The 15693-nt window shown below is 37.2% G+C and overlaps 1 protein-coding gene across 2 annotated transcripts in view; it reads left to right on the top strand.

The window, feature by feature from the left end:
• Positions 1–15415, top strand: part of LOC306857290 (guanine nucleotide-binding protein G(i) subunit alpha-2-like) — a 68429-nt gene extending 53014 nt beyond the window's left edge. Inside the window, exons 4-9 of one of the 2 annotated variants that reach the window (XM_079397167.1) lie at positions 7116–7276; positions 10449–10577; positions 12098–12227; positions 12784–12937; positions 14114–14331; positions 14414–15415. In XM_079397167.1, the coding sequence (XP_079253293.1) occupies positions 7116–7276; positions 10449–10577; positions 12098–12227; positions 12784–12937; positions 14114–14304 (765 nt within the window). In that variant the 3' untranslated portion in view covers positions 14305–14331; positions 14414–15415. The remainder of the gene's footprint in view (positions 1–7115; positions 7277–10448; positions 10578–12097; positions 12228–12783; positions 12938–14113; positions 14332–14413) is intronic. The other variant, XM_079397168.1, reaches the window with a different exon arrangement.
• Positions 15416–15693: the final 278 nt, after the last annotated feature.

The following is a 15693-nucleotide window of genomic DNA, read 5'->3' as shown; positions in this document are numbered from 1 at the left end:
ATGTATACAAATTCAGAGCAACACATGCTTTTATCAAACTAATGATGTCAAGTATCAATTTTACAGGGCTCCAGACTGCAACTAAAACGGATGCATTTGCAACCAAAAATATTCATTTGCGAGCGAAGTTTTTGCTGAGACTATATGTGTGTGTAATAGATCATAACAAACCATACATCAATGGAAAGCTTATTTATTCAGAAAAATTGACACTTAAGACCGGTTTTGTGGTCCATAGTCACATATTTACATGTTATGACTTAAAAATTTGCATGTAATGCCTTTTTTTTCCTGATCGTTTTGCGATCACATCTTTTATGTTCTCGTATTAAACTGAGACTATGCGCATCAAAGTTTTAGTGGAATAAAGAGTTTCAAATAGTCCTCATCTCTGCTGCACAGCAGTGCTGATGCACACCTGCTAAACGCTGCTTAGTTGTGCAGTGCAAGAGAGATCGAAATGACAGAGACCTGCAAGTAAAAGTGCACAAAAGCAGCGTCCATTTCATTTTCGTTTACAACTTGAATTAACTACAACAGGTAAAGCTGTCAGCTGTGTGAATATTTGTGTGAATATTTGGTCCTACTCGTCCCGCTGCAAGTAAGCCTCTGCTACATTAGTCTATATGCTGTGTTCTGTTAATGCGTGAACTTCACATTATTTGAAGCGCACTTGTCGTCCAATAATTGCACAAATCTTTGCGTTTTGTTACTTTTTAATAAACAAAGTATCAGTATTAAAATTATGCCAAATTGATAACGAAATTCAAACAATAAATACGGTTTTGGCGCTCTTTAATGCCGCAGGCACAATGGCATGAGCGCTTAAGTTCAAACAGCAGGTGAACCCATTATATCTTTCTCTTTACTACTATAGTACATAATGAACATTAATTAACTTCAGAAGGTAGGATATTTCATAAGAGAGCCTACAGTACATTGTGTTTCAAACTTTGGAAAATGTGTAAAGCTTGTAGACATTGCAACGTAATAATACATTTACCTCAGAATAACCATTTGGTGTCCATAAGCTCATCAGTCAACTGAATTATAAAGAGGAGCCATATTGCTATATTTATGCGCTATTGCATATTACTATTTTTACTTAAGGCGAGACACGGCAGGCAAAAACATGTTTTTTTTTTTTATTGGTCAATTTTGAGATTTTTGGATATTTGTCTTCAATAACATGTCTTCTTTCAGACTTGTGGTGAAAAAAAGTCCGAAATACACATTTAGGTCTTTATTTTACTGCACTTTGTCTGTTTGCGTCTGTAGATTTCTCATAAATTCAACAAAAGTTGGCGTTCTAAATCAACATGCTGCTCCGCGATCTCTGCCTGTACCCAGTCATCACGTATACTGCTGGAAAGCTCTCTCTCTTCTCTACAATGCTGTCGGATCCAAATATGGTCATTTCCTTTTTATCAGCAACCAATCGTGAAAGTAAAAGAGGGGATTTAACTCTAAATGCGCAATCTCATTGGCTGAAGACAATTTCTGACAACGTGATTCGTTCAGAATCGTCACATGACATGGTATGCTTTGACGCTTCCTTGTTTGGTCAAGCTTTCCGCGGGATCTTTTGAGTGAATTAATGAAAATGACTTCACGTCAATCATCGAAAAGAGTACAGCAGTTGTCACTTGCAAGGGGGAAAAGGAAAATTAGTGATGGATTACCCAGTGAAATGCCCTCGGGAAGCGCATCTGAACGTAAGCTGTCGATGGGAGGTTTAGAATTTCTAATGTCAGAAATAGCCCAATACGTGTGGCTGTTACCACCTTGTAACATAACATTACTGTAACAATATTTGTTTTTTATGGATGAAATTATTTATTTATAAGATTTATAAGAATAGAATAAAGTGCCATCTCATTCATTATGTTGTGTTGCGGTGGTCAGTTTTACTTTTACAGTACAGATTTCTGTGTGCTGTATCTATAAAAACAAAACAAATGAACAGTTATTGATACAATACACATTTCATTTTAGCGGCAGAAATTGAGAGAGGTCTTGAGTCACTTCACAGGACCAGGGAGCAGGTCAGGCAGGCCTATGCAGATATTGATGCAGATGTGGCAGAGTTGCTGAGAGAGGATGCAGATGCGGTGATAAATATCAGTGTGTCTTTTGATGGCACTTGGCAGAAAAGAGGGTTCACGTCACACTATGGGATCGGGGTGTGCATCGATATTTTTACGGGACTGGTGATCGACTTTGAGGTTCTATCCTCCTATTGCCATGCTTGTGCCCTTTAAGAAGCTGCCAGGCATGAGGGAAAGATTACAGATGAGGAAATTGACAGCTGGAGTGAAACGCATGACTGTGCACAACATTTTAGGGGCTCAAGCAAGGCTATGGAGCAGGAGGCAGCGAAGAGGATGTGGGCCAGGTCTGTGAGTCGCCACCAGCTGAGATACATTCAGATGCTGTCAGATGGGGACAGTGCTGCATTCAGGGAGGTGGTATCCCTCAACCCATACCCTGGGCATGAGGTAGTAAAATTAGAATGCATCAACCATGCCCATAAGCGTATGGGCACAGCACTACGAAAATTAAGTGTTGAACGCAAATTGGGGGGAAGGGTCTGGGAAAATTAACGGCCAAAAAATGTAAAACATTACAAAATTATTGCAGGGGGGCAATTTTAAATAACCAGGGTTCCATAGAGAAAATGAAAAATGAGATCTGGGCTGGTCTCCTCCATAGCATGTCCTGTGACGAAGTCCCCTTGCACACCAGGTGCAACCTGTCCTGGTGTTGGTATAGGAGAGCGGAGGAAAATGGAGAAACTCCAGAGAGCCACAGGCTCCATGCAGGAAACTTTTTGTCTCGGGAGGTGGGCCAGAAACTGATACCTGTATACCACCGCATGTCAAGTGACAGCCTGCTGCAGCGCATGCAGCGTGGTGGCACTCAAAATGCGTGCCTCAACTCCGTCATTTGGGCCCGCTGTCCAAAAACAGTGTTTGTAGGTAAGAGTAGAGTTGAGGCAGCTGCAAGTATGGCCATTTCAACTTTTAAGACTCTGAGCACAGCTAAAAAGCTGAAAAGGCATCAGCAAGAGAGGGGTGAGGGGCCTACATATGGTGCAGGCATGGAGAGCTAGGCTTTCAACCCTCATGCGTGAACTTTGTGTTCCGATGGACATAGATGACTAGAGCTGCAGTTCTGATGATAAGTTTGTGTCTGTATTTGTGGTTCTCTGTGGTTAGTTGAAGGTCTTATTTGGCAATGTTGTTTTATTCAGTTGTCATTGTTCATGGTCTACATTGTTATAAACATTTACTTGGCCAGTTGTTTTGCTTGTTAGCAATGTTTTCATATAAAAATGTGTGGATTTTTACAATATAAATCTTTAAAGCCCGTTTTCTCAAAATGACTTTTCTCTCATACTCCAAGTCTGAAATCTCCACTTCAGTAGCACCTATATACACCAAACTTTCCAGTCTTGTACCTAGTTATATTATGAAGACAATTACAGAGGGATTTGTAAATATATTATTCCTAGCCTGATTTATATAACATTTTATTCCAAAAAACATGGCGAAAATAAATTTTTTAAGGCTATTGACAGTATATTCTGATTTACAGGATAACAAAAGTAGATATCCATAAATCCCTCTGTAATTCCCATCTAATATGTGAACACAATGAAAAAAGAATTTTGAACCTGGCTTTATCCAATTCTGAGATTTCGTTTTTTAAAATATATGCAAATTAGTGCATATTTAATTAGATAATGCCTAATTTGCATATTTAAACATAAAATTACAGAAACTTTGTAATACATTTTTTTCTCATCTTAATGTAGGTAATCAACTGGGAAAGTTTCATGGTGATATCTGCTAGTTAAAAATTTTACCCTATTCACCTGTAGTGTCTCGCCTTAAAGGGGACATAACACACACAGTTTCACCCAATCTCATGTTAATTTTGAGTACCTATAGAGTAGTACTGCATCCTTCATATCTCCTAAAAGTTTTTATTTTATCATATTTATAAGAGAAAGATCCAGCTTTACGATTCTCTGAAAAAAGCCGAGCTCCTGGAGGCGTGTCGTGGGCGGAGCTAAAGTGTGACGAGCACTTGCGCCGATTGCCAACAAAACAGAGAGAGACATTTGATGCCGTTTCACTTACCATCTCCAGTTCTGAATCATGACCGGGATCTATTATAGCTGGGACTGCTCCATCTTTAAGTATCAAACGATGTGCAAATCCATCTTCGAACTGGGCATTGCTTATTAAACGTTCGTCAACAAACACACTTGAGAAACTCCATTACTGCCCTGGAAAAACAAACTGCATCCGCTGTTCACGTAACGCTGGGTTCTTTTGGAAAGCTGGAAGTAAGATTTTTGGCACATAAATATTGTCATACTTCCAAATCATTTTTTGAAACTTTGGCCATGCTTAGCATGGGAATCCAACTCTTTAACAGTGTAAACAACTCCGAATGCAAGAAACCGCATTGTACCCCCCCTTTAACCTGTGATATTTTTACTTAACCTGTAATAATTAATATTTTTACTTAACCTGTTACTTAACATGATTCAACTCCTCCTATAAAACTGCATTTTACTAATATAGAAAGACAGACTAAATATGTGAAAGACATGTGACAACAATAATAGGATGCATTGAGGAGGGTCCTAAACTACGCTCAGTGTCCAGTGATGCTTATGGTTCATGATATTGGAACAGATTTTGTGTAATGAACAATTCTTTATGACTGCATATTTCAAGTTGGAAAAGACGTTTAGTTCCCACTTTAAATAAACCTTATTTCCCAGGACATCTACAAGATGGATTAAAATGCTGATAAAGTCAACAAAAGATGAGACATGAATGCATGACAGTATGATTGAAATGTTAAAAAAAAAAAAAAAACACATTTATTCTGTGGCACCTAAAAAAATAATTTGGCGTCTAAGTTTTTTTCTTATAGGAGTCAATGGCTCCTTACTTGATTTTTATTTTATTTTTTATTTTTTTTTGTCTGGAGCCCTGACTTTATGCTGCTTGAATAAATAAATTGGAAAACATGGAAGTCAGTATTGGTGTTTGTGTTGTCACAATACCAAAACTTCAGTAGTCTGTTCCATTACCAATAAAATGTAACTTTTCTTTGTACTAATTTTGATACCATAGCAAAAACATTTTAACTTTAACTATGTGAAAATAAAAAATAATATATATAACGTTAGCCAAGATTCAAGATTCTTTTATTTGTCACAGACAAATGTAAGAAAATGTAAGCCAGTGTACCTTTTAAATAGTATGAGCAAGTGCATATGTTAACCATATGTCACAGTTTGAGCAGTGTGCTTCTTGAGGCCATAAATCTTTTAAAAGGCCTGTAACCATCCTGTCCTCTCTCTCTTCATATCTGTTGCCTTTCTTCCACCGCATAGTAAAAGGACATTTAGTATTCCTGTTTCAAGCATTCCTTGAATCTACAAGCTATTTAACTTCTGAATTGCGAAGCACTGTGTCGTTTCACATTTACTGTGTCTGCAGTATACAGTAGCACACAGTTTAAGAATCCATCACGTCCCCTAGAAGCACGGTGTCGGTCGTGTCACACATCTCTCATCCCATCACTTCTGCTCATGGCTCCCATGTTCCACCCCAGGGTTGACTTCCTGTGACCTAGTTCAGCTCCATAGTGGGAGGGTTTTTGGTGTGAGACTCCATTCCTGCAACATGTACTCTGGGAGGAGAGAGACAGATATGTAGGTAGACGGCTATTTTTGTAGCTCTGAGAGAAGTGTGTGGCTCGTCAAATGGTTCGAGACTCGAATCTGAGATGTGATAGAATCTGGAGGTGAGAGCTAGTCATGGGCTCCTTCTCTCCCTCTCTGTTCTTCTCTCAGGAGATGCATAGCTCACATTTGTATACTGCACTTTTGACCTGCCTGGCAAATAAATCTCTGGAGTAACCCCCACAAAGTACACATACGCACATGCACACACAGCAACAACTGTAAAATTGTCCCTTCTCCCAGAATGCCGCCATGCAACCAGTCTGTCTTCAAGATATTGGGTGCAAATGGATGACCGATATTTCTTTATACCGATATTTAATCAATAAACAATATCAGGTCTACTAACAAGTGTTGGGGGTTAAACAGTATGTTTATCAGGAGCTGACATTTCAGGGTTTTATATGATATGCATCTCGCTTTTTTTTCGAATACTACCCAGTACTATACTACCCAGTATTGTCCAATGAAACAATGTTTATATTAAAGGCTATGGAAACAAATATAGTGCATATGTAACTATGTAGGCTATTTTATATATTATGTGCAAAAAAGGGTTAAAATCATATGACATCCTAACATTGTAACATTACACTTCTAAAAACAAAAATAATGCTTTGTAAAGCAGAAGTTAATTGCACTAAACTGCAAATGAAAAAAGCACAGACTAAATGCATTATATCTTGATTAACTTTACAAAAAATGCACGCACTTGTAGGTTTAAAACTCTAAAAATGTTTAAAACTTTAAAAATGTCTATTTTAGTCAGCATTATTGTGATCCTATTTTATTGGGCTCTGTGTGGTGCATTGGTGTGGTGTCGCTATAAAACAGTATCGCTTCATTGCATATTGTTTATAAAAAATATATGGATGTGTCATACAAACTTGATATGCCGCCCAGCCGTAGCTCAACAATGGCAACATTTATGCCTTTTGGAATGCAGTACATATTGGATTCACAAAATTCTTGACAGACACACATGTGCATTTTGTGTGCGTAACTGTGGGTGAGGTTAAATGCACTTGCATCTTCAAATACTTATATGATATAAAATTAATGTGAACAGTTCTTCACATGGGCTAGTGGACACATGCGTAAAAAAAAACAAAGTAAAAACGTTGTTGTGGTTAATGTGCAGTGAGAGTCAAATTCCCGCTTCTGTGAGGTAATGTGTTCACATTGCAGATTATCCACAGTTTATGAATTTGGTTAGACTTTGTGAACCTGCCTCAGACTCCTAATTCTTTTGCATATGATGTGTATACAAATATGTTAGTTTTTGTATTCTGTGTGTTAATGTGCACTATTTTTGATTGGATCTGTTTATTTGTTTGTTTTATAGGATGATGCCCGTCTGTTGTTTTCCCTGGCCGGGACGGCAGAGGAACAGGGCATACTGCCAGACGACCTGGCCAATGTCATCACCAGACTGTGGGCTGATGGAGGGGTACAGAGCTGCTTCACCCGCGCCAGAGAATACCAGCTCAATGACTCCGCTGCATAGTGAGTTCTCTCTCTGTTATTAGTCAGAAAGATATCGACCAATGGGCATCCATTAATATTCATGGAAGGCAAATATCATAACTCATAATGCACACCCTCAGTCAGATGATAAATCAGACAGAACAGGGTGGTACACTACAGCATTATTAGTATTTTACTTGGAAATTAAAACACGTGTTCAAATATTCAAAGTTTTTTTTATAGACATCAAAACTGCTCTGCTATTGTTCAAAATAAATGAGAGGCATAAAAACGGAAACTAACTCAAGAGTGCATTTTAAATTTAAAAGAAATAGAAAGCTGAAAATATGTGATGAGAGTGGGCAGGATCAGATCGATACGTCAAAGCGAGCTGAAACTCTGGCACTAACAGTTAATGCTCTGTTGAGAAACCAGTTCATATTAAACGGATGGTTGGCCTGGGTCAGGACTTCCATGAATTTTCCCATGCTTGATACACTCAGAATCAATCAGGGGTAGAAGGAGCGTTCCCTCACGGGGGATCATGGTTGATTTGGCCTTGAATTAGGAAATGAATGATGATTATCATTTGTCAGTGGGAAAAGAGATTGTGAAAGGACAGAGGGAGTGCTAATCTTAGTTTTCATAATATTTAGTTGTTTGCTAGGTTCAGCAGATGTTTATGTGTGAGGGTTTATAGTCTGTGAGATGTGTGGTTTTACAGAGGCAGCCACTCCTTCCCCACCCTCAAAACAGAGGCTACAGATGTCTATATTGAAAAGAATAGCAACACGAAGAGAGTTCATGAAGAGAGTTGCAGGCTATAGAAATTATAATTGGATCATAGTAAAACAAAGAATGCATAGACCACCATTCAAAATTTTGGGGTCAGTGAAGACTGTTAAAAAAAGATTTCAAACAAATGATCATGACAGATCGTGAGAGTCAAAAACATTAAAACGGCTTCTGTGTGGCTTCTTTAAATGTTTTGCATTGCTTTGTCCGTTGGTGTGGTAGGCATTAATGACAATAACAGGATGAGTTTGAATGTGCTTGGCCAGATAATTTTAGTTAATATACACATTTAGTGTTGAAGAGATTGCAGAGTGACAAGACATATAAAACTACCAGACCACGAATTGGATGACATTGGCTCAAAATTGGGATTCTGGTGACTGCTGGAGTTCACATTGGTGCTTTGTGAAGCCCAGTCAAGTTTTTCCACACTTAAAACTTCTTCTAAAGCTTCATGGAGCTCATTTCACAAAAGGGCCCTCCCAAAGCTAAGTTAGATGCACACACTTCTCTAGAAAACCAGTAGCATTAAGATTAGTTTTCACTGGAACTACGAAGTCTGGCATTGGAACATATTTTTGGCCATGTTTCACAAGATGCATCTTGACATCAAGCACAGCTCTTGATCCAGAGAAAAACAAGACAAACTTTCTGTGCATCAAAGAAAATACCATATTTTCTGTTTGCAGACATCTTGTTGTAAGTTATTGCCAGAAAATAGTTTCCCTTTAAATGTGGTATGATGGGTGTATTATTTTGAACTGAAGCCACTGTATTAAGTGTCTAGCCTTGGCATAGTGTTCTCATTACAGGTCAGCTACAGTGTCCGACTGTACTCTTGGCTCTCATAAACTCTAGTTTCGTTTATCAGAGACATGACTTTAATTCTCCTTAAATGACAGCAGGTGGTCATTAATCTCTCTCGACACAATCCCATATTCCTGCACCATACAGGCCAGATCCTTCATTGCATAAATCAGAGCTCACCACATGTGTTGAAGTGTGAATAAAATAGTTTAAGTCTTCAAGAGATGAAACAAAACTCCCCCCAGCCGAAAGGTGAAATGTCTTGGATTTGCGGTATGTAAGACTACAAAAGCAGCTCTAAACCAGGCTCTGTGAAGAGGGATTATCAGCACTTTTCAATTTGATTTGGGTTGTGCTTGATTGTTTTGTTCTGATGGACTCCAGCTGAGTGTGAGTGTCTGCAGGGATCCTCACAATATTGCAACCGCACACAGAACCGATAAACGTATAACAATTAAGAAAGAAAAGATTCAACTAGGAGGAACATATCATGCCACATTGTTCTCTTGTAATTCAGTGTTGAAAACCTGAACTCTTGATTAGTCGTGGAACTGTACAATTGTCGTAGTGGGATTGTATGGTATTAGGTGGAGCAATAACATTCAGTGTTGCTGGCAGGAGTTCTTGCCTACACAGCTTATGCAAGCTGTCTTTCTGTGAGGCTTCATCAGCTGTTGATTGGCAGCAGAATAGAAATGTGCATCGTCACTGTTGCAGCCTCCTAGACTAAGGAGGTTTGTCTGTTCCTGTTTGGAAATCTGATTAGACGATTGCACACAGAGTATTTTGCATAAGAACATCATCTACAAGGCTTGTTCACACCAAAGCTGATACAACTGAGAGAAAAAATTAAAGATTTTAGAAAATATATTTTTGTGCAGTCTGTTAACTTGTTCATTCTAGAAATAAGCCATCTGATTTTTTTTTTATATGTATAAGCATTACATAGAGTATAAAATACTATATATATTTGATGATATTATTGTTTAATCGCTTATTTTAATTTTAAAGGTGCAATCTAACATTTATGCTTAATATAAAAGTAAATAGATATTTTAATTGTTTTCTTTGGCTTTAGCATAATGGCATTATAAAAGCCAATTATTTAATGTTGTCTATTTTATGCATGATATTTTCTTCACACTACATTTCTTCCTTTATATTTTAGGAAGGATGTCATCATATTTAGTGCTGCTTGACACTAAAAACGTGGTTATATGCAATAGTGAACACACCTAATTATAATATAACACGTGGTTATATGCAATAGTGAACACAGGCAAATAGTATTAATGCAGCATAGTGCAATGTTTATAAGGAAGAGAGAAATGGGTCACTTTATTTGAAGGTCCAATTCTCGCTATAACAATTAACTAGAACTTTTGCCTCAGTAAACTAATAATTTGTTAAGTTTAGGTGTTGGGTAGAATTAGGGATGTAGAATATGGTCATGCAGAATGTGCGCTTCATAAGTATAAATAAACAGCCAATATGTTAATAATAGGCATGCTAATAAGCGACTAGTTAATAGTGAGAATTGATCCCTGTACTAAAGTGTTGTCAAGACATGTATTTTACAAAGCTAATTTTTTCTACCATCCTTTTGCAGTTATCTGAATGACATGGAGAGGATAGGCAAAGTAGACTATATCCCAACCCAGCAGGACGTGCTGAGGACCAGAGTGAAGACCACTGGCATCGTAGAGACACATTTCACCTTCAAAGACCTGCATTTCAAGTGAGAAACCTCTAGATGTCTTTATTTCGCTTTGATTTTAACTGAGATTTTTTTTCATTCACACTGTCTAGTAGGCACGCTAACGTGTTCACACACATTCACACTTCAAACAACTCATCTGCCCAGTCTAACAGCCACCACTCTTTCTGTTAGCTAGCAACACCCACTTTAACCCTCACTGGAATCAAGGAATTAATTCCGTGCCATCCATGTGTTCAGGTCTGAGGTTTTGGGATTAATTTCCCTTAAACCTGTTGAGGGCATTTGATTTAGAGAGTTTATGGGATTTAACAGGGCTGGAATGATTCTCTTTGAATGCGTCTGCTTTAATCTACAGAAGAAATGTCAGCCCAACCTTTTAGAAAGATCAAACACAAGCCAGCTGTCCAAGATGCTATTACTTTATTTAATGTTTTGTAAATCATATTATGTATTGTGTGTAAAAAACCAAATGCCGCACAAGAGGGAAGATAATTACGGAATTTCCTAGAAATGCCAATGACGTCTTCTCCAGATCAGAAAAAAAGTTGTAGACAAGTGTCTGACAGGCAGAAATGAATGATTCCTGCAAGAGACAGGAAGTCCATCCTCCCACCCGTCTCATCCATCCTACTTTCAACCCCTCCATTACCATAGAAACAAAGCCCAGACTCAAATGTCAACAAATGCCACTGACACACATAAATGTCCAGACCTAAAGAAGTGGGGACATCTTGGGTAAACCTCTCACTAATACTGAGTCAGCAACCTCACTATTACGCAAAAATTTACCACAAATTTCCAGTGGACAAAAACAAGCTCTGGGGAAAATATGGTTTGTGGAAAACTAGTCAAATGTAAATGAGGAGTAAGATTTTCTAAATCTTTAGAAATAGATTAGGAAAAATGTTTTAAGATTGTCCAAGCTGCTTTTTAAAGTATATTCATGCATTACATTTTATATATGTGTATGTGTGTATATGTGTGTGTATGTGTATATGTGTGTGTGTGTGTGTGTGTGGATAGATATAGAGATATAGATATATCAATCATAGAGCATCATAGAAACACTCAATACCCCATGTATTTTACATTTCTAAATGATTTTGTGTCATATATATCAGTCAGTTCCTTACTAAAATTAGCATAAGTTATTGTTTGCTATAATCTTCCTTATAACCATAACTCTCAAATCCAACTTGGTTTACTGCTGTTGATCAAGACATGTTGGGAGGACTTTTATGGGATTTTTTTTTTTCTTTTTTTCTCAATTTATGGATGAAATCTAGAAGTATTTTTTGTTGACATGACAAATGAAAACAATGACAAATCTATTCCTTTGCGGCAGTACGATATATTAAACTGACTATTCTTCTGCCTTTTAACATCTTTATTGCATTTGCATCAAATTAAATAAGCTTGTTTGGCTGATCATATGTTCTTAGTTGTTCAGGGCATTTTTCTCCTTGATGTGTCATTGATTCTTTGGTTTGTCTGGTTATACTGTTGACCATTTACATAGGTCTGCTCTCTCTAAATAGGATGTTTGACGTTGGCGGTCAGCGTTCAGAGAGAAAGAAGTGGATCCACTGTTTCGAAGGAGTGACGGCCATTATCTTCTGTGTGGCCATGAGTGCATATGACCTAGTGCTGGCTGAGGATGAAGAAATGGTGAGACCCTCTTAGATTTTACACCATATCAGTCAGTAATTCACAGTACATGACACTAAGAATTAAAGAAGCTGCACTTTTTAGATTTAAGTTACCATGTTCTACCCTCTCTATCATTGAAATTAAACCGGCTACTGCACCTTTAAGACTTGTATGATGTGACACTACCGTTTTTTATATTTTTTAAAGAGCCTCTAATACTCACCGAGGATGCATTTAGCTGATGAAAGATACATGAAAATTGTCAAATACTATTAATTAATGAACTCTTTCCTTTTTTTTTTTTTTAAATTATAAAATGTATTTTATTGCTGATAGTAAAAGTCTTCAGTGTCACATGATCCTTCAGAAATCATTAGAATTTGCTGATTTGGTGCCTTAATATTTTTGTGCTGCTTAATATTTTTGTTTAAACCGTGATGATTTATATCTTTTTAAGGTTTCTTTGAGGAATATAAAGTTGCTACTGTTAATAGTTGTAATCGTAATTCACACTGCCATTTATCAGGACAGGCCAAGCTCCAGAATACTGACCAGTCTTTTAATTCTACCACAGAATCGAATGCACGAGAGCATGAAGCTCTTCGACAGCATTTGCAACAACAAGTGGTTCACCGAGACCTCCATCATCCTGTTCCTCAACAAGAAGGATCTGTTTGACCAGAAGATCACACGCAGTCCCTTGACCATCTGCTTCCCTGAGTATGCAGGTACTATGAAACGGCTGGCCAACTACCCAATAAATCATCTAAATCAAATGCACAAGTGCCCCAGGAGTGCTTTTGAGCGCTCTGGTTCAATAAATCGCAAGCTTTTGCTTTACCTATGCATTAAAGGAACACTCCACTTTTTTTGGAAATAGGCTCATTTTACAACTCCCCTAGAGTTAAACAGTTGAGTTTTATCGTTTTTTAATCCATTCAGCCGATCTCCGGGTCTGGCGGTAGCACTTTTATCTTAGCTTAGCTTAGATCATTGAATTGGATTAGACCATTAGCATTTGGTCGTCAAAAATGACCAAAGAGTTTTGATAATTTCCCTATTTAAAGTTTAAAAAAGTGTAGTGTTCCTTTAAAGGCAAAAAATAAAAATCAATATGGACCTTTTTAATAATTGTACCTGGTGTTTTGTGCAATAAAAATAAATGATGGATATTAATATTATGAGACAAAATAATTGTTCCACCAACTAATATAGTCCATAAACCTTTTTAATGCTACAAGTTACTTTAGCAATTTAGAAACTTATATTTATAAAGAATGTGCTTTTTTCTGTATACAAGTCGAAACTGTTTCATAATACTGATCAGTTGTTTTCTGAAGACACACATCACAACATTTTTTAAAAACAACTTCTGACTTAAAGGAATAGTTCACCCAAACCTTAAAATGTACTCACCCTCAGACCATCCAAAATGTAGAGGAGTTAGTTTTTTCATCGAGACAGATTTGGAGAAATGTAGCATTACATCACTTGCTCACTAGTGCAGTAAATGGGTGCCGTCAGAATGAGAGTCCATACAGCTGATAAAAACACACACAGACTCCAGAATGGTTCGTCCTGTAGAGGGCGCACATAAGCTCCATATAACATAAAAAAAGAAGGAAAAACATGTTGTAATATAACAAAACCTATAAATGGCTCCTACAATCACAATCCATCACTAAGGCATTTTTTAACTTAAAACAATTGCTTCTAGCTCAAATACGAGTCCTCTATTAATAATATTGCTTTCTCCAGTGAAAAGTCATCTCAGCTTAATAAGGAGAGAAATATGCACAGATCGAGTTTTTCTAGCTTCTTGTCTGTCACTTATTTTCCGTCTTTCCGTGTTCATCCTCTCCTGCTGTTTTCACATTGTGCTTTGTATATCCCCTCTCAACAAGGTGCCAACAACTACGACGAAGCCGCCGAGTACATCCGCACCAAGTTTGAGGACCTGAACAAGAAGAAAGAAACCAAGGAGATTTACCCTCACTTCACCTGTGCCACAGACACGAAGAACGTGCAGTTCGTTTTCGATGCTGTCACCGACGTCATCATCAAAAACAACCTAAAGGACTGTGGGCTCTTCTAGAGCACAGAAACAGGAAGATGAGTCGAGGTACGAGCAAACTGATTACTGAAACTAATTGGACTTCTTTGGCTTGCACACCACTTGTGACTGATTTCTCTTCCTCTTTCAGATTACTTGAACAGTTTTGATGACCAGAGGAAGTAGGTGTGGAATACGTCCTGAGCATCTGCACTGACCAACCACGACTCCTGCTTCCACGTGACGGAGCCCGACACAATTTCAACGATTGCCAACAACCTTAGCCTCTGTTCTCCCTTCCGTCCCTGTCCCAGCATTGTGTTTGACATTTAATATCTGTATTATTAACTCCTTGGGCTATGACCATAAATCACCAACTGTTATATTATCCTTTGTCCATTTTTGTTGTTTCTGTCCTTTTGTTAATTTTTTTTTTTTTTTGAGAAATAGCAGATAGTAATTTTTTTTTTATATGATGCTTTTATTTTACTCTAGGGAATCTGTTGTGCAAATTTGATTAAACTTAATTGCATAATACTTATTTTTTAAACAACCAGCAGGCATTGGATATAGAGTATGATTGAAAAAGGAAAGCGCTTTTTTTTTACGATGTTTACATGATGTCCTTGTTGATAGCAAAACGGAAAGTTGTCCTGCATGATAGAAGATAGCAAATATATCAATACAAGTAATCAGTTCACATCAGCGTAACATTCCTTTTTAAGATAAAATTTTAAAAAGAACAAAAAAACTAAAAGCACAAAAAAAGCTTCACAAATGGGCAAAGAACTGCTAAAATGTAACTGATATTTAAAGTATGTACGTAACAGTATCTAACAATCTTTTTTCTTCTCTTCTATCTTCCCGTTGCTCTTTCTAGCATTCTGTTTGTGCCTTGACTTCCGTTTACAATGGACTTTATTTTCCCCCCCAAGTTGTCCTACTGTACGTAAACATTTCTTTTCCAGAATTTTCACATGTAAGAATAAATAGTAATTAATAATGGAATTCTAATTGATATAAAAGGGTAGTGTTTTTGTTTCGTTTTCCTTTTTTTTCTTCCTTTTTTCTTGGTAAAGATTAAACGTCTTTTGAAAGTCCTATATAATGATTTAATTTAAATAAAAGTTCATTCACTAGATGAAGCTCTGCCAGCTGTGGTTTTTATTTCAAGTGTTTTTTTGGAGGTTAATAAGTTTACATCAGTGGCTGAATAATTAATTTAATATCCAATCGCAGTAATTAAATACATATTTAAGGGCTTGCTGTAGGGCATCAACTGGAACATTTTCTAAATTTAGCGTATTGTACTCTGGCTGATTTTGGCTATCCATTACCTGGAGAGGTCTGTAAGAACATTAACTAACTTAATTATTTAAGAACATCAAGATTAATTTCTTTTCTGAGATCAAATCGAAGGAAGGCGAGGTT

The sequence above is a fragment of the Barbus barbus genome, assembly GCF_936440315.1.
Source record: "Barbus barbus genome assembly, chromosome: 37".
Lineage (NCBI taxonomy): Eukaryota > Metazoa > Chordata > Actinopteri > Cypriniformes > Cyprinidae > Barbus > Barbus barbus.
Note: the sequence above shows the minus strand (reverse complement) of the source record. Positions and strands in the feature narration are given on the sequence as shown.